This window comes from Gymnoscopelus microlampas (genome assembly GCF_963454915.1).
Source record: "Gymnoscopelus microlampas genome assembly, chromosome: 24".
Classification (NCBI taxonomy): Eukaryota; Metazoa; Chordata; class Actinopteri; order Myctophiformes; family Myctophidae; genus Gymnoscopelus; species Gymnoscopelus microlampas.
In genome coordinates this window covers 14,022,968-14,043,406 of record NC_139961.1, presented here as the reverse complement: position 1 = coordinate 14,043,406, position 20,439 = coordinate 14,022,968, and the positions used below count along the sequence as shown (strand labels likewise).

Below are 20,439 nucleotides of genomic sequence, written 5' to 3'. Positions count from 1 at the left end.
CAATATTTGCCTCTGAGATGTAATGGAGTAGAAGTAAAAGTATTGGAAATTGAAAATACTCAAGTAAAGTACAAATACCTCAAAATTGTACTTAAGTACAGTACTTGAGTAAATGTACTTAGTTACTTTCCACCAATCTGTGGTGGCATAGTTAGAACTGCAGACTCACTCCCAATCTTCCACCGTAATCCCACTTGCCCTAGAGCCTTGACGACATTGAAGGCACATGCAATGGTTAAAATGTCATTGAGATAGCATTTTATTTCATGATGCAGGGACCTGGCATCCTATAGTTTCTATTGTTTCAATGTACAGATTTAAAACAAATACATATTATACTGTTTAGACTGATGGTAGGTTGTTGGTTTATTTACATTGAGCAGATCTGTAGAGGCCACAGTGGAGTAAATAAAATAATTCCCGTCTCGCGGACACATTACTATTTTCTGCCCAAAAAGTGTATTTTACAGAGAAGGTGGGGTGCTGAGAGGTCTCCCACCTCCGAGAATAGACTTTCAACAACGTGAGTAGTGAAGTAGTTGTCTCCGCCAGGCCGAAAGGCATGGCGAGAGAGTATGTTTTACCCTCCGTCCGTCCGTCCGTCCGTCCGTCCGTCCGTCCGTGTGTCCGTCCTTCTGTCTGCGACCAGCTAATCTCCACCACCGTTGCTCCGGTCGCTGTGAAACTGCACACACACACTCCCTCGATGCCACAGCAGAACCTCTGCCCCCAAATTTTCACATAGGCCTGTTGTAGCGCCACCAGGAGGCCGATTTGTGCAAAACACATTTCTTTACATTACTCCTACAGATTTTATCCAAACATCACGCAAATCGGAACACAGTATCTCTATAGTCATGTGATCAAGACGGATCTGTCCGATATTTCATATTCCATCCTGATTGGCTAAGGTTGGCTTCCAAAGTTGGCAGGATTGGTCCGTTTTGAACAAAATGCCTCAAATCATGAACGCAGCGTGTGATTTCCGTGAAAATGTGCCCACTAGGCCGAGGAAGAAATGCCACCCTTTTCACATTGGCCTATTATAGCGCCACCAGGAGGCCACAATAACGACGTGACCTGGCAGAGACCTGTGCTCCGAGGAGCACTTTTTCTAGTTTTGTTTATTTTTACTACAGTTGGAGCCCTCGCAGGGCAATGGAATTCCTTGTCTATTGAGCATAGCCTAGCGCCTGGCAGGGCGTTAGAGAGAACTCACACTCACTCACTAACGCTCTGGACCAGGGCTATAGGTTTACCTATGATCCTAGATTACTATATTTTGATGCATTACCTCGTGTTTACCTTGCTTTCTGTAAATCCCTCTGGATTAACCCCGTAAGACCTGAAGCCGATTCTACAAATGTCTTCTAATATCCCAAGAGTTTTCGAAAAAGCGTATGTTTCTAGCTCAGTGGTTCTCAAACCTTTTCATGTCAAGGACCCCCAAAATGATATGTATTTGGCCTGCCTGCCGACCCCCCATCTCAAAATATTTTGTTCCAGGGACCCCCCCAGAAGCAAAGAATAGAGTTAAAAATGTTCGCTTTAAACAATATATATTAAAAGATTTGCACACATTTTCACGATTTTTCAAAAATAGCAGATCTACGAGCTCGTAGCGCGGCACTCGGTGCCGCGCTACGAGCTTGTAGATCTGCTATTTTTGAATAGCCCAAAGTGTAAAATAATGCTTTTTAGTGACACAGATGCATTCCAGATCGTAATGGGTTAAGAGCATCTGCTAAATGCCTAAATTGTAATCCTGTTAGCATTGCTTGCGTAATTGCACTCGCTGTACCGTTTTGCAACGCGTTTACCGCCTTGTGAGTTTGTGATTTTGGGGGGGGGGGGCACGACACGGCCGCGCGACGGAGTATATCGACACCTTTTGCTGTGCTATTGCATCAGATATGATGAGGAGCATGCTGCAGTCGTGTGGGTTGTAAAAGGGATATGAATGTACAGTGTGCCACTGTAACTGTACATGTCTTATTGCGGAGGTCTGAACAACCCTCGGATTCGTACACTGCTGCATATTATTCACGCTCAATCACGGGGACGCTCTCCATGTCTTTGCTGTCGGACAGAAACCTTGTGTCTCTCCGTCAAATAGAGTTTTTAAGTTCCTTTCCTCCGTAAAAAAAAAAAAAGCGTGTAGGTACTGTAGGCCATTGGGTTGAGCTTGTAGATCTGCTATTTTTGAATAGCCACACCTGTGGATTATACCAGGGACAAATGACTTGGACTTAGCCCCCCTCGGACATTTTTTTTTGTTGCTCTCCCTCATGGAGCTACTTGCGGATTATACCAGGGTCAGTCCACCCTAGGTGGACACGCACTGACCTTTTGCACCTTAATCCCATGTATAACGCACTGACTTTTTTGTCTTTTTTTTTTATTGTGCTCTTTTTTCTCTAAACACCTTAACGTCCATAAGTATATCATGCACAGTATACATACATTGCTGCTATGCTCAGGCACCTAGTTTTTATTATCTCAGGTACTTTGTAAATATGTAGATAACTTGTTTGGCCTTCTGTTGTTCTCTTGTTTGATATCCTTCCCACTTGCCCCCCACCCCTCTTCTTCCTCCCCCCCCCCTCTTCTTTCTATGGAAATTAACGTTGCGATGGGAACGATGTACAAAAACGAATTTCACCCACTTTTTTTACCTTGTAAACCTGTGATGTGACAATAAACCTGATTCTGATTCTGATAGCCAAAGAAATCTAAAATGACAGAGATGAGATGCGTTCCCGGATTGAATGGGTCTGTAAAAAAAAAAAAGTGTTTGTTGTGACATGACTTGGCAAAGCTGAACATGTGCTAAACGGCTGCCAACGCGCCTCGCGACTCACAGAGCCTTCATCAGGGTCCAGTGGACAGAGGAGAGGAACTTCAACTCTGTTTGCTGTCATTAACCCTCGTTATATAATAATAGTTAAATATTTTGTGTATATTTATTTCTGCCAATGGCGTGAGCGGTGAGGAGCGTCAGAACGTTTGTCACAAAAACGAAAGATACAGCTGTCTCTGCTTGTACGTGTCATTGCTGTCGGGCAGACACCTTATATCTCCATATTTGAACTTTTAATGTTTTTTTTTGTAAATTAATGCCCCACTTCAGTGGTTCTCAACCAGTGGTTTGGGGACCACCAGTGGTCCTTGAGGGGGTTCCAGGTGGTCCCCAGCTAAATGATGGAGGGTTGGTAACCAAATGGACCCTTACAGATCTTTAACTCTTGAGAGCGTAGAATGAAACCAAATGGACCCTTATAGATCTTTAACTCTTGAGAGCGTAAAATGAAACCAAATGGACCCTTATGGGTCCATTTGGTTTCATTTTATGCTCCCAAGAGTTACATTATTGTTAAACATCTGTATTACTTAATTAAAGAATTGTTATTTTGATCAACGTTTGCCTGTTATCTCTCCTATGGTACCAACATCAATACAGCGTGGAATTGTGGACAAAAAATGGGTGGGTCTGAGCGGCTAAATCTCATCAAACGGTGGTTCCGTGGCTCAAAATGCCGAATAAATAATGGCCCTTGATATGAAAAGGGTTGAAAACCACTGCCCTACTTAGTTGATCATAGTACAGCGTCACACGACTAAAGTATAAAAAGTCGTGTCATGTTTTGAGCTTGTAGATCTGCTACTTTTCATTCTTTTGAATTTGAATCCTGAAACGTAACAGTTTTGGACATAATGAGGTTTCCACCCGACAGAGACGATATATGTTGTCAGATACCTGCAATTTATCAAGTCCCTAATGTGAGTTTGTTAGTAAATCATCACGGTCAAGTTTTCTTTGCTCCCAAGCCGAGTAATAGGCTCTATGCACAGCAGCCATTTTGGAGAAAAAAGTGGGCCTCTTCTGACTTCCTTCACGGGTGTTACCAATGATACTAATGAAGGCTCTGTTCCATTCTGGTCAAACAGAGGCAGGGTGCTGATATTGTGCATGTTGGCTCACTAGAAATACTAGTGGGTCTCAAAGTGTGGTCCAGGGACCCTCATGGTTCCTTGAGAGGGTGTAACTCTGAGAGTGTGCAAATGGAACCAAATGGACCCTCCCGGGTCCATTTGGTTCCATTTGTACACTCTCAGAGTTATGGGGGTCCTTGAAATTAAAAAGTTTGAGAACCACTGTGCTACACTAAATGGAACAGAGCCTTCATTAGAATCATTGGTAACACTTGTGAAGGAAGTAAGGAAGGGGCCCAATTTTTGTCCAATATGGCTGCTGTGCATAGAGCCTATTTAGGCAGTTAGGGGTCTAGTAGGGACACATGGAATGGGACGGGGCCGGTGAACAACCGGGGGAAACGTGGGCATTAGTCAGTCCATAAAGCGAGTGATAGAGTCACTGTTGTTTGCTCCCACACTGTTTATTGCGGAGATCAACATTTTTGATCTCAAACGGTTCTTTATCAGGATAAGTCAGGATCTGCGAGTATACACTCATATTATATGGGTTGGGTTGAACCGCCAATTGGCAGAGACGGAGTACTCTTGCTCTCCAAGATCAATAGATGCAATAAAAACGAAAACAATTACACAGTCCAAAAAGATACAAGAAGAAAGAAAAATAATAATATTATCAATGTGATTCTTCATTTTGAGCATAGCCTCTTCTTTCTGAGAAAGTAAGCTGCCTGGGGAATGTTGAAGTGAATAGTGAATAGAAGAGGGGACAGATCTCACGGTGTGGGCAGTTCCATAGAGCATTGGTTCTCAAAGTGGGGTCCGGGGACCCCCAGGGGTCCTTGTGGGGGGGGTACCAGGCGGTCCCTAGCAAAATGAGTTAATATAGTGTCACAATCATTTTAATCCCTTTATCCATATTTTATACTTTGGCTATTCAGCAGATATACAAGCTCATAGCCGCGCTATTTTTGAAAAATCTTGATCATTTTTGCAAATCTTTGAATATATTATTTTAAAGAGAACATTTGTAACTCAAATCCTTGGTTCTAGGGTTAGCATCCTGGGGTTAGCATCCTGGGGTTAGGGTTCTGGGGTTAGGGTTCTGGGGTTAGGGTTCTGGGGTTAGGGTACTGGGCCTTAGGGTTTTTTACATAAATCTTCTCTTCTGGGGGTCCCTGGCACAAAACCTGTTCGGATGGGGTCCTTGACACGAAAAAGTTTGAGAACCACACTGACCTCAAGTACAAGAACGTCTCAAAAGTGGAAGGCTGTGTTCCAGATAAGCTGCACAGAGCGCTGCGTTCTGCCCCCGGGCTGCACACAAACTCACAGTCTTTGGGGACAGCGCCTGATTTATTGGTGTTTTTCCTCCCTATTTATCTCTTTAGATTTCCTACACTGGTTCAGATTAAGAAGAAATAACGATAGGATAAAACAATTGTTAATGTTACTAGTGTTCTGTCATCGTTCCTTTTGGTTTATCACACTGATGAAGGCTGGATAGCCGAAATGTTTGTCATCTTGTCATTTTGAGGCATTTGGAACTCAGAAACAAGAATATGGACTTTTGTTTCTGAGTATGACCCTCCATGGTTCGACATATTGAATAGTTATTTGGATAACGAACCAGAGTAGTCAGAGCACAATGGCAGAGTTAAGTTTGTTTTTGGTTTATTGCATCTTTTGATCTTGGAGGCGAGTGCAGTCTGTCTGAGTTGGACTAGCAACAACACTATAACAAATTGTGTGTATTATCTTATTTCTTGATTGTTACCCGGTTCCTCATTTATCCTGATGAAAATCGTCCTGGGATCGAAAAAAGTTGCTCTTTGCTATAAACTGTCGGAGCAAACAGCAGTGACTCATTATCTCTCCATTGTCTTTCTGCTGACCTTGTGTTTGTCCTGTACCTGATCACCACAGTGGATGTGCATGCTCTACAGGAGTGGGTTTTCACACTTTTAGTACCCTTTAAGTAAGCCTTGCTGAGCCCCGAGGCCCTTAGGAGCCTATCTCCTGTTTCCTTAGCGTGAGGGTTGAGCTTGATGTACAAGTACACCCCCTGGACATGACGCCAGTATGTCTCAGGGACTTACCCCAATCCGACTTGATGCTGAGTGCCAAGCAGGGAGGCACTGGATCCCATTATTAGCGTCTTTGGTATGACCCAGCTGGGAATCGAACCCTGACCTCCCAGCCTCAGGGCGGTCACTTTAACCACAAGGCACTGTTGACCAGCACTGTTGAGCTGGTCATAGTACCCTATGGGCAATCAAAATGTCAAGGCACACCTGTATTTACAGCGAAAATAGCCAATTTATAAGGTCACAACGCGTTTTTGAAAATTTGTAAAAGAATAAAATAACAGTAATAATTTCACCTATAATGACATGAAACTGAGAAAACAGCCAGCACGCAATAAGTGTCATTTTCACATGACACGTCACAACGCTGAGGAAGACCTGTAACGTTGAAACGCGTCCGTTGCTCTGTCCGCGGAGAGGTGAATAAAACTATGTTAAAAAGGACATTTACTGTGTGCTGGCTGTTTTCTCAGTTTCATGATAATATCATGTCGGCTCAACAATAATATTGTCCACCTTGAGACTTTTGGAGCGTTGCCGGCATTCTGCTTTACAGTGCTTTTTCTTACCTCTATAGTCTTATAGTTCACAAATGCAGTTTTCTGCATGACAACACTATTGATTATAATGTGTCCGAACCCGAAACCCTATTTCATGGATTTAAAAAAAAAGAGAAAATAAATAAAGTGTCAGAGATAAGTTGACATTTACACTGTATATGACCATTCACTGCAAGTCACTCCCCTGCTCTCTCTCCATGTTTCCTGTTCCTACACGGCACCTGTCAATAAAGGTGACGTCAAATAAAATATTTTACGTATCATGGGCGACCGGGCTTTCTGCTCGGCCGCCCCCCGAACTCGCCCCCGCCTCCCCTGCCCACCTGAGAGCACCACAGTCGGTTACTCTTTTAAGAGAGGACTAAAGACCTACCTTTTTTAACAAAGCATTTTTTTTTAACTACACATGGTTTTACCTCTAGGCTTTATGCCCTCATGTTTTAAATGTTGTTTTGTTTCAGTTTCTTAGATGTTTTTTTTTTTAAATGGTTTGATTATTCTTTTTTTATGCAATTGCCTATTGTAGCACTTTTGTAGATTTTCACAAATGTAAGGTGCATTATAAATGAGATCCATTATTATTAAAGGCACAAAAAACAACTCACAACTTGTGAAACTGGTAGAGAAAGTATGTTCTAGTCCAGATGGGACCAATTACTATTCATTTCAGCATATGGTAGTTTTCATATTAGCTTAATGCTTATCATAATACATGAAAGTTCATTAATTCACTTATCACAGAATACGTTATCGTATAACCTAAATTAACCTACCGTACAGTCTGTGAACTATAGCTTATTTTAGCATACATTAGCTTAAAGTTCAGTGCGTCATAGAATACAGCTCATAGCTTATACTAATATTAGTAGAATATTTTATCTTTTAGCTTCAGAATACATTAGCTTCTATTCTTATTGGAATACATTTAGCTCATACCTTTATATCAGATAATTGATGCTTGAGGCATTTCATCTCTGTCGGGTGGAAACCTCATACGTCCAAATGTGTTAGTTTTCAGGATTCAAATTCAAAAGCATCAAAAGTAGCAGATCTGCAAGCTTGAAACGCGTCGCAACAAAAAAAAACACAAAGTTAAAACGCGGCGATAAGAGGTTTTTGCCCGGCGGCAACGATATTTTATAATAATTAGAATCAGAAGGAGGCCAGTTTATATTAAAGGTTCTATGACATTCATTTTCACTTTTTTATTTTTTATGTTTTTTTTGGGGGCTTTTATGACCTCAATTACACCCAAAAAATCTGAACTTTGAACATTCAGTGGATTTTCTGTGGTCTGGGGTTTTCTGAATAATTAGGCTGAAAAGTAATCTGAGCTTGGCCCCTCGACAGTGAGGTCACAGTCGATTAATCCCCCCCTCTCTCCTCCTCGCCCCTCCCCTCCCCTCCCCTTTCCTTTTGGGGGGGGGGGGGGGGGGGGGGGTGGAGCAGAGGCAATGATTGACAGGCAAAATCCCTCACCAGCGACACCCGCAGGCAAAGATTTATTTTTTCATTGCAGTTGAAAAGGCTTTAGAAATGTGAGAGAAAAACACCTGCCATGGATCAATGGAGTGGATTTTTTTGTTAAAACTTTCTATACACGTTTGAAGGACCATGACAAAGACTTTTAATGTGTGGTAAAACTGAACTTCATGAAACCTTTAAAGTACAGCACATTAGCTCATATAGGTCATACAGCTTATCTTTTGTCATATTATGTATTTGTATTTTGCACATTAGCAGTGGTTTTCCACCTTTTTATGGATCAGGGATTTCTGAGCACGTTTATTTTAACGATCAATCAATCGATTGGGTTCTGGCTTGAATCAATGGAACTAACGTAGTATACTTTTTGTCCCTATTTATCGGTATCACATTTATCAGTGTTTTTTTATGTTATATTATCACTATAACATAAGTTATAGTGGAACGAGGAACTACATTTATTAATACAGCATCACACTTATTTAAACCGTTTTAACCTTTTTATAAGTTGGCTATTCAAAAATAGCAGATATACAAGCTCACAGCGTGGCACTTTGTGCCGCGCTGTGAGCTTGTAGATATGTTATTTTTCAAAACTCTTGTTGAAATACTTGCTGAATCTTTTTTCTTTTAAAGAGAACATATTTTACAAAAAATGTTGCTTTTGGGCGTCCCTGGCACAGCATTATTTTCAGATGGGGGTCCGCAGCCAAATATATATCAATTTGGGTGTCCTTGACATGAAAAGTGTTTGAGAAGCACTGCTATAAATACTATAGCCTAAATAAATCACAATAGATTACATTTGCTCTTTGCTTTATGATGGCTACTGCCTGATGTCTGCATTGTATTGCATTTTGACTATAGTTTTGTTTGTATATATTGTAAATATTCTTTTTTTTTTCTGGTGTTGCTGTCTCACTGTGACACTTGTGTCCTTTGTTTTTTGTAGTACACTTAATTGCAGGACTACAACTCCCATGCGTTTTGTCACTGACATGTTTTGGCTCATGTGTGACACATTAATCAATCAAGTGATGACACCCTGGACCTTCTATATATACTGTCATATTCACTGCTTTTCCATTGCTTTATGCCCGAAAGCTTGACCGAAAGCTTGCTATATAAAACAATAAACAAGAGGTGGAGGCAAAGAAGGAGTCACGGTAATATTTATAACGTGCTGTAGATTGTCCAGTCTGTAATGTATCATAATGTTCCAGACACCAGGGACTACACAGCCACCGACAATATGATTATCCTCTCCGTACGATATTCCCCAAGATGTCCCCTAACCCATTCAATCCGGGAACGCATCTGTGTCAATTTAGATTGATTTGGTCATTCAAAAATAGCACATCTACAAGCTTGTAGATCTGCTATTTTTGATTTGTTTTTGAAAATGTGTGCAAATCTTTGAACATATATATACTTGTTTAACTCAAATCTTTGCTTCTGGGGGTCCCTGGAACATATTTTTACATATGATTTTGGGGGTCCTTGACATGAAAAAAGTTTGAGAACCACTGATATTATAGCAACGTACGTTTAAAAAAGAAAAAACTGATTTCAGAAGACATTTGTAGAATCCCCAGAAGCAAAGATTTGAGTTAAAAATGTTCGCGTTAAAAAACATATATATTCAAAGATTTGCACAAATGTTCAAGTTTTTTTCCAAAAATTGCAGATCTACAAGCTTGTATATCTGCTATTTTTGAATAGCCTAAAGTATAGAATAATGGTTATAGCTAGAAATCTAAAATGACACAGTATATGGCTTCCCGGATAGAATGGGCTAAATTCAATTCATTCACCGTCTAAATTGAAATAGATCACAACCACTTTGTCGTGGTTACAATTACAATCACAGTCGTTTTGCCAAGAACAATGTGCGTTGGACATGTGATCTAAGTCCATGGTTCTCAAAGTGGGGTCCGGGGACCCCCAGGGGTACTTGAGGGGGTTCCAGGGGGTCCCCAGCTAAATGATGGACAGGAACCAAATGGACCCTTATGGGTCTGTAACTCTGAGAGTGTACAAATGGAACCAAATGAACCCTAACGGGTCCATTTGGTTCCATTTGTACACTCTCAGAGTTAAATTAACATTGATTTTACAATGTGAATTGGGGTCCCAGAGGTATGAATGCCATTAAATGGGGGTCCGTAGCCCCTAATGCATGTCAAACTGGGGGTCCTTGAAATTAAAATGGTTGAGAATCACTGCTAGAGAGCTGTAAAAACCTTCTCTTATTGGGGTCCCTGGCTTATCTTTTCAAGTGGGGGTCCGCGAGGTAATAAGTGTCAATTAGGGGGTCCTTGACATGAAAAAGTTTGAGAACCACCGATCTAAGTGAAACCGAGAGGCCGTCTAGGAAATATGCAGAGGCCCAGAGCGAAGTGGCTCGTAGTTCTCAAAGTGGGGGCCGCGGCCCCCTGGGGGGCCAGGCCAATTTGAAATACAAAAAAAAAGAAAAGAGAGAAAATCCTACTTTTATTTGTAAATGCAATTCAATAAATACGATTATTGTGCCAGTTGAACTACTATCAACTTGGTGTTTCTATGTTGGGAATGTCATTATTATTGTCAAAAAGTAAAAAAAAATGTTAAAAACTATTTTCAAATATTTACAATAACAGCGATCTGCACACAACCCAGGGGCGGACTGGCCATTTGGCGTACCGTGCAAATGCCCGGTGGGCCGCTGGGCCAGTGGGCCACTGGGCCAAAAAAAAAGAATGTTTTTTTTTTTGTTTGTTTTTTTTGGAAAAATATATTTTTAAAAATGTTTTAGGGTTATTACGGTCATATCCGAGTCGCGCGGCCCAATTATTAGTTACGTTAATGTTTAGGCTGGGATGCTTTCCAGCAGGCGCCTCAGCGCGGCCGCAGAGTTCATGTGCAGGGCTGGGCTGAAACAGTGAAACGCCCCCCCCCCCCCCCCCCCCCCCGGTTGACAAAATGGGGGGGGGGGGGTGGGCCGGTCCGGACCAAAATGCCAGGGCTGAATTTTGGTCCCAGTCCGGCCCTGACACAACCAGAGCCTATGGCTAATCGATGTAGTCGTAAAAATACCCCAAAACTTTCATCGATATATAAGAAATTTAAAAATGTATTAAAAAAACCCTGCTTTAATCTCCATGAAGGCTAAGATAAATCAGTTATTGCCCCAGACCGCTGACAGTAAAGGCAGAAAAGCCCCCCCAAAAAAAAAGAGTTATAGAGCACCGAAGTCTGACGTAATTTACTAATTTTCCCCATTCAGAATTCCCATAGACTTGTTTAATATCGCGTCAAATAAGAACTCTGTTCCAAAAATAAACACATGACCCCGGCGGTTTGACTCTTATGGATATTGTAACAGAGAGGTCCTCTGCTACTTGCCATTTGCACATGTACATTGTAACCTTTATTTATGGATGGATTAATTGCATAGTATATGGTCACTTTAGTATTTGCACGGCATAATTTGCACATTGTAGTTTGCACAGAAAGGAATGCAGTCATGTTATTGTTGATTACATTTAACTGAACATTTGAGATGTGTCCTGTCCAGCTGAGCTGGCCACTCAGCTAACTAGTCCACCTATGGAGACAACATGTTTGGTGATATCTGGCAAGTGCAATTGGTGTAATATGAGTGCAATAGAGACTAAGTGGAATGTGTGAGAGGTGCAATATGGGTAATGCTGAGTAATGATTGAAAACGTAACATGTACCAAAGTGGGCTGTTCTGTTTGCCAGTGTAATTGGGCTGGACCAAGTCAGAAGGGCAGAGGGGGGTTATAATGTGTATTTGGAATTGTGAGGGATCTTGTGTAAAGTTGTAGTATGAGAATCATTAGTGGTGTAGTTCATGGAGATATTTTATGAGTTAATGTTATATGTATTTCTGTATTTATATATTTCTGTATTTGTATATCTGTTTATCTACCCCTTGACATGGTGGAGTCTTAATTGCCTGAGCTGCTCCAGCTGAGTATAAAATGCTGCCAGTAACAAGCCGGTTTAGTTAGAGGTAGAATGAAAGCCAGGCAACACCATGTCTGTCACCTGTATTGGAGCTCCTGTATTGTCTTGTTTGATGTCGGTGAATAAACACACCTTTTGGTTGCACTTTACAAACGCCTCTGTACTGCTTCCAGCCGCAAAAGGGCTCATTCTCACAGATATGAAGCATCAACTGACGGTGAGAAAACGCTAATGTTACTGGGGCCAAATTAGTTACATTTTCGCCAGAAATAGACTTTATCAAATATGAGTGACTGACTATCATAAACGATACAGCGATTCCTCCCTGACAATATCGCCGGGACAGGTTGTTTATTTTTGGACCACAATGCTTATATGAGACGATTCTAAGATGACCCAATGTTATTCTCCATAGAGAGATTACTTCCGCAACCCAGGGGATGAACGAGTGACGTTAGGACTTCAGTACTCTATTGCTTATTGGTTCTAAATATTGGTTTGAACGTATTTTCAGTTCATTGCCCAGTTCTAGAATACATATTAGTAAACATATGCACAGCAAGGTCTTCCTGCTTGAAACCCAAAAGCCTAGTATCACCCTTGGCCAGAGGCTGAATGGTACTGTAGATGTTTGCAGTATATAGACCGGGTTTGAATCCTAATAGTTGGCAGACATAGACCTGTTCCTCACCAATTACAAGACGCAGAGTAATGGCTCTCTTTCCTGGTTCCTTTTTCAGACACTGATTAAAATTTCCTCTCTTTATTCTATTTCTGGAGACATTCTACTAACACACACACACACACACACACACACACACACACACACACACACACACACACACACACACACACACACACACACACAATACACCATGCAATGAAACGCTTGTACAATCTCAGTTGACGAATGGCGCTGATTGCAGTATTACTGACACACAGCAGTTGATTAGGATACACATGAACCACACGCGCACGCACTTATGCACGCGCACACACACACACACACACACACACACACACACACACACACACACACACACACACACACACACACACACACACACGCAAACACACACGCGCACATCTCATGTTCTCTCATACAGGCATAGAGACTCGCACACATTAATAAATACAATATAATGAACTATTATGTAGTGTTACATAATAATTGACATTGTACAGTTCTTTGGTGTAATTATTAGCTTTATAGGCTTTCATGTTCCTAACATAACTGTCTGTGTGTGTGTGTGTGTGTGTGTGTGTGTGTGTGTGTGTGTGTGTTTGTGCGTGCGTGTGTGCGCGCGCGTGCGTGCGTGCGCGCATGCCTGTGTGTACTGTATATTGTGTGTGACTGAAGCAGATATCTCTGTGACTGTGTGTGTGCGTGTGTGTGCATGTGTATCATATATGATACACATGCACCGAAGCAGACAACACACAGACATGTTTCTGACTCTGTGTGTGTGTGTGTGTGTGTGTGTGTGTGTGTGTGTGTGTGTGTGTGTGTGTGTGTCTGTGTGTGTGTGTGTGTGTGTGCGTGCGTGCACATCATAATGTAGACAACACACAGACATGTTTCTGACAGTGTGTCTCTGTCTCGTTGCAGATGAGAGAGAGGACGTTCAGAAGAAGACTTTCACCAAATGGATTAACTCTCAGTTCACTAAGGTAAGACAACACATCACATGTCTCTCTCTCTCTGTCTCTCCGTCTGTTTCTCTCTCTCTATATGTCTGTCTGTCTGTCTGTCTGTCTGTCTGTCTGTCTGTCTGTCTCTCTGTCTGTCTGTTTCTCTGTCTCTCTCTCTCTCTCTCTCTCTGTCTCTGTGTGTCTCTCTCTCTGTCTTTCTGTCTGTTTCTTTCTCTCTCTCTCTCTCTCTCTCTCTCTTTGGTCCAAAATACAGCAGCAGGCGAAGAGCTGTTGTAACACTGGTTAAAGTTGGCCGTCTGGAAGACCAGGAGGAACCAGGTTCAGGGGCTGGGATCAGTTGATCCCTTGTTGATGGCAAAGGGGGATAATGGCAGCTCGCATACAAATAGAGAAGGCCTACTCTACAGCCTGGTGGGGGACATTGGGGGGTTTGTACAGGTGTGGTGTGTAGGCGAGGCACTATGTACAGTCACTAGTAATGGCACCTTACAGCTGTTTGTTGAAATTCTCAGGTTGGATAGAATTGTTTGATCGTCATGTTTTTTTTCTTTTACTGCAAAGTGGCTTTGGAAAAAAGTTTTTAATAAAGTGGTCTTAGAAATCAAATCTCTCTGGGAAGAGAGGGACATTATGTTTTTCAGAAAACTGATTAGAAGGCGTTTTTGGAGTCGGCCGAGTCGGGTCTAAATGGAATGTCTTATTAGTCATGCCCATTCTCTCACCCCTCATCCATCCATCAAATCAATCACTCAAAGCTTTTACTAAAGGCTTACTGATGACAGAATGTATCTCAACTAGGGCTGACCTTCGTTTTTCTTTTTTAAGTCGAAGCCTCTAGGCCTTAAAACGAACCGAATTGAATTCCCAGGGGGGGAGGTGGGGGGGGGTGCTGGTAATACGTTTTATACGATAATAAAACGTATTGTAATATGACGTTGCACTTGAGGCAGAGCATGTGAGCAGATTGGAGCGGGGGGGGGGGGGATGCCGCTCCTCGTTCCAGGGGGCTGTTGTCACGCTCGCTATTCTCATGTTGCCCTACCCTCCCCCGCTCCGTCGCTCCAACTATTTGGCTATGGTTGATGGAATGCAGGCTTCAGACTTCCTCTGAGTGTGTTGAAGTTGCTTTCAAAACAGCTCGGGGGCCGTGAGACTCTGAAAATGAAAAGCATTTTTTCCCTCTGAACACTGTTATTCACACAGGGTGCATTAAAGTGGAACTCTTCCACCGCTCAAATGATTTGAGGCAAATGGGACTTCTATAAAACATGGCTGGTGCTGTGTGTGACCGCTCAGCACTGATATGATATGTATGGAGGCAATCTCTGAAAAAGGAACATTATGAATGAGGAGCAGAGGGTACCCTATTCTCCTCCTCTGCTCTGCTCTACTTTCCTTCCCTCACCTCGCCTCCAGTGTTGATTTTGTCGACTAAAACTATGACGGAAAATGTTCGTTGATACCTTTTTAGCGGTGCCAGCCGCTCTACATTTGACTATGTCTGTGTGTCCGTCCGTCCGTATGTTATGTCCGTCCGTCCGTATGAGCACGGGATGAGCACGGCAAAGAAGCAACACATACAAACACACACACACACACACACACACACACACACACACACACACGGACTTGGAGATTGCCAATGCCATCTCACCTCTCATTGGCCACACGTGCCACTGGTTATCAAAGAGGGGTCCAGGGACCCCCAGCGTATGTTATGTCCGTCCGTATGAGCACGGGGCTTTAAACAGCTATAACTCCAGTTTGCAGCATGCTACGGAGTACACATTTTGTACATGGACTAAAACCACCAATAGGGACGAACTGTAATTACTTAAGCCCCGCCCCCTCTGTCTGCCCATTGGCTGGGCTTTAAACAGCCATTATTCCAGTTTGCAGCATGCTACCAAGTACAAATTTGGTAGATGGACTCAGACCACCAATAGGGACGAACTGTAATTAGTTAAGCCCCGCCCCAAAGGCACCGCTTCCTTCACACAGGGTGTGATTTTTCACTGATGAAAAATAAATAAAAACTAAGCTGTATGATGACAAAAACTAAGACTAAATATATTGACCATTTCGTCAACAAATACAAACTAGACTAAAATGTTAGGGAGGCTATTTTCGGGATGCAGCTATGTACGAATCGGGCATTTCGACGCCGTTGAAAATGTGCCGTCAAAGTTAACACTGTTCCCCTCTCCCTCTCCTCCCCGCTTCTTCCCTCTCCTCTCCTCCTCTCTGCTCTCCTCTCCTCTCCTCTGCTATCCTCTATTCACCTCTCCTCTCCTCTCCCCTCATGGCGTGTCTCAATCGGGGGGGGGGGGGGGGGGGGGGGGGGGGTTGGACCACCTGCGACATGCGGATCCTCTCCTCTCCTCAGGGGCGTGCACAGACATTTTGAGGGGCAGGTGCTCAAGTAAATTATACTTTTTTTTGTTGACTTGGTCTGCTCTTTTTTCCCTCTACACCTATACCTCTTTGCCAAAAATAGCCGATCTACAAGCCCACAACGCCTCGCAGCGCGAGGCGTTGTGTGCTTGTAGATCTGCTATTTTTGGCTAAAGTTCTCCTCAGAAAAGGGATGCTAGGTTTCGAGTGGTTATGGTAAAAAGAAAAATCATATCACACAAAGATTTGGCGGACCCCCTGTAGTAACTCTGAGGACCCCCTAGGGGTCCCGGACCCCCTGTTGAAGACCCCTGCTGTAAACTGAAAAAAGGGCACTTCTGGTCAAGAGGGCAAAGGGCAGGTGCTCTAGCGCCACCTAGAGTCTATCTGTGCACGTCCCTGCCTCTCATCAATGTCTCTTGTCTGATTACCCTGTGACGCTCTGTGTTGATCTGTAAATCAATGTCCCTAATTGGGACTAAGTAGGTTGCATGGAATTGTATTGAATTTCGCAGCAAATTCCGTCGCACAAGTGTGTGTGTGTGTGTGTGTGTGTGTGTTTGCGTGCGTGTGTCAGAGGGAGACAGCGAGCGCGCACACACATACACACACACACACACATGCACGCACGCACGCACGTACTCACACACACACACACACACATACCACCACATCAGTCCAATCCATTGTTGATTACGGGGGTGGGATATCGAGGTGTGCCGTTGCTATGACGATAGAGGCTTAGGGGTGCTTGTGTGTGTGTGTGTGTGTGTGTGTGTGTGTGTGTGTGTGTGTGTGTGTGTGTGTGTGTGTGTGTGTGTGTGTGTGTGTGTGTGTGTGTGTGTGCGTGCGTGCGTGCGTGCGTGCGTGCGTGCGTGCGTGCGTGCGTGCGTGCGTGCGTGTGCGAGCATGGACACCCACACCGGACTCTGATGGGTTTTGAAGATGAAAGGCACAAGAAACACCACCTCTCTCCTCTCCCTCTTCATCTCCTTCTCTTTCCTCCCCTCTTCCTATATAATCCATCCCTTCATTTACTCGCCCGAGAGGAGCAAGCGAGGAGGAGGAGACGGAGTTGAGAGAGAGAGTAAGTGATTGGAAAAGACAGGAGCGAAGAGGAGCAGACAGGAGAGGTGAAATAAGAGGGGGAGGAGAGGAGACTATAATAGATGACAAGATAGAGATGGGGGAATAAACACAGTAATGGGTCACGTGAGGTCGCACCACCATGTGTTGCCATGTCTGCTTATTTATAAGCGACTTTTGGCTTGTTATTCTGTAAAGGCGCTTGTAGATATTGTTGGTTGAAGGTTTTTTTTGGGCTTGTTTCTAATATGTAGTTGCTATATTTTGGCTTCCTTCCTAATTTATTGATTATTGTTTAAACCAGTGGCTCTCAAACATTTTCATTCTTGATTTTTTTTTAAATAGCCGATCTACAAGCTCACAACCCGTCGCCGCGTTGTGAGCTTGTACATCGGCTATTTTCAAATAGCTGATGAATAGGGGCAGATCTACAAGCTCATGACGCGTCACTTGGTGCCGCACTATGAGCTTGTAAATCTGCTATTTTTGAAAAAATCATGATATTTTGTGCAAATCTTTGATCATTTTTTCCCTTTTTTAAAAAAATGTGTAACTCAAATCTTTCCTTCTGGCGGTCCCTGGCACAACATATGTTAGAGATGGGGGTCCGCAGCCAAATACGTGTCATTTTGGGGGTCCTTGACATGAAAAAGTTTGAGAACCACTGTGGTAGAGTATGTTAACCCATTGAGACCTGAAGCCGATTCTACATGTCTCCTAAATCTCAACAGTTTTCCGAAAAACGTATGTTTCTATATCAGTGGTGTTCAATCTTTTTCATGTCAAGGACCCCCAAAATGATATGTAGTTGGCCACGGACCCCCATCAAAATATTTTGTTCCAGGGACCCCCCGGAAGGAAGATTTACACACATTTTCACGATTTTTCAAAAATAGCAGATCTACAAGCTCATAGCGCGGCACTCGGTGCCGCGCTATGAGCTTGTAGATCTGCTATTTTTGAACAGCCCAAAGTGTAAAATAATGCTTTTTAGCTCAAATCTAAAAATGACACAGTTCCAGGTCTTAATCGGTTAATACAATACAACTAACACGTCTGCAGTGGTTGGATGTGGTCTTCCCTATTCTTCCATTGAGAAATGTAGACCCTGGCGTCAGGTATAGGGCACTCACTGGTTGTTGGCAAGTAGGACTGCCTGTAGCTCATAAGTGCGATATCTCCCCAGGCCAAGCAGGTATTCTGTCTTGCCAAAGCAGTAGAAGTGAGGTCTCCCACTCCAGAATCTTGGCTCTTGAAACTTGAAGCTTGCATGCACGAAGCTTGGATCGCAGCTTCAAGAATATATTGTTGCTGTCGGGCAGAAATCTCTTATCTCCATCATTTTTTGTGTATTTTTGTAAATGAATACCCTACTTGATCATACTACAGCGTCACAGAAAAAGTAACAAACGTAGCAGATCTACAAGCTCGAAACCGCACAGGCAGCATTTTGAGCTGGTAGATCTTTTGATACTTTTGAATTTGAATCCTGAAAAGTAACAGTTTGGGACGTATGAGGACAGAGACGATTATATATATATATATATATATTTTTTAACCCATTAAGACCTGGAACTGTGTCATTTTTAGATTTGAGCTAAAAAGCATTATTTTACACTTTGGGCTATTCAAAAATAGCAGATCTACAAGCTCATAGCGCGGCACCGAGTGCCGCGCTACGAGCTTGTAGATCTGCTATTTTTGAAAAATCGTGAAAATGTGTGCAAATCTTTGAATATATATACTTTTAAAGCGAACATTTTTAACTCACATCTTTGCTTCTGGGGGGTCCCTGGAACAAAATATTTTAATGGGGGTCGGCGGCCAAATACATATCATTTTGGGGGTCCTTGACATGAAAAAGATTGAGCACCACTGATGTAGAAATATATACGTTTTTCAGAATACTGTTGAGATTTAGGACACATGTAGAATCGGCTTCAGGTCTCAATGGGTTAAAGGAGAATGGCAGCTTGAGAGAGTTCTTCAACATCATTCTCATCATAACGCTCCCAATGTCAAATAACGGATAAGCCAGAAAATTGCCTATTATGCAGGTCAACAATGTTGAAAAGATGTGTTTGAAATTCTTTCTCAGGAAGATATGTTTTTTTTATCATCACCGTTAGCATAGCAGCCGTGATGGCAGGAATGGAGCAAAAATAAGAGCCGGGTTGAATGAAAAGCTCACCTCTTCAAAGATGTAAAATGATCAAGGCTTAGTAAAGGTCACACACACAGCCAGCTCGCTGTGTTATTCTAACAAACAATGTAACACACAAAGGGCTGAGGAGAGTAGGACAAGATGAACTCATGTGCCTTGTTCTTCTACTTGAACAATGAAGGGAGAAAGCAGTGATGGAAGAAGTACTCAAGTAAAAGTACCCTATTGTGGAAATTGGCTGTTACAAGTACAAGTTCAGCATTAAAAATTTACTTGAGTAAAAGTGCAAACGTAATGGCATCAAAATATACATTTAACTCATTCAGTGCCACATGACGTCACGTGACGTCTAAGACGTCATGAAAAAAATAAATAAACAAGATATCATGATTTGAAAATATTCTGCTCCATTCACTCTTTGTTTAATTTCTTACTTAAAAAGGCTGTATATATAGGGGGCACGGTGGCGTAGGCGGTAGCGATGTCGCCTCACAGCTAGAAGGTCCTGGGTTCGATTCCCACAGGGGACGCTGTGGGCGCTGGGGGCGTGTTCTCTCCTCCGCGTCATCATCGCCCATACCCTAGGTGGGGTTGGCGAAAGGGCCTTTCTGTGTGGAGTTTGCATGTTCTCCCCGTGTCTCCTAGGGTAGGTACCCTCACAAAAACATGCAGTAATCCTGGTCACTATACTGCCTCCCCCTGGCCAGCCGGGGCGCCTGATGGAGGGGAAAGGAACTGGTTGGAATAACGTGTTCCTTCCACGCGCTACGTCCAACCAGGGAAACTCCCCCCTGTCAGGTGACAAGAAGGTCAGTTGGCTCTCATGCATTGAAGGAGGCATGAGCTCGGCCCTGGTCTCCCTAGGTTGGCAGAGGGAAGGTAGTGCCCAGGATTACATAGACAATTGGCACTGGGTGTTAAAAATAGGGTTACAAAATCGTGGGATAAAGATGTAAAAGTTAAAAGGCTGTATCTCGGCTCCTAAGCACTTTTTTTTTTTACAATGAATTTTGGTTGTGGCACTCAGAGCCAAACTGCCATAAATAAGCTGGGCACTGAATGAGTTCCACAAGTAAAAGTACTCATTATGCAGAAGGTCCCAGTA

The 20,439-nt window shown here is 42.9% G+C and overlaps 1 protein-coding gene across 6 annotated transcripts in view; it reads left to right on the top strand.

Moving 5' to 3' along the window:
* dmd (dystrophin) overlaps nucleotides 1-20,439 on the top strand; it is a 555,891-nt gene that overhangs the window by 132,701 nt on the left and 402,751 nt on the right. For all 6 annotated transcript variants that reach the window (XM_084050679.1, XM_084050677.1, XM_084050678.1 and 3 more), the window contains exon 2: nucleotides 13,647-13,708. In XM_084050679.1, coding sequence (XP_083906805.1) covers nucleotides 13,647-13,708 — 62 coding nt within the window. The remainder of the gene's footprint in view (nucleotides 1-13,646; nucleotides 13,709-20,439) is intronic.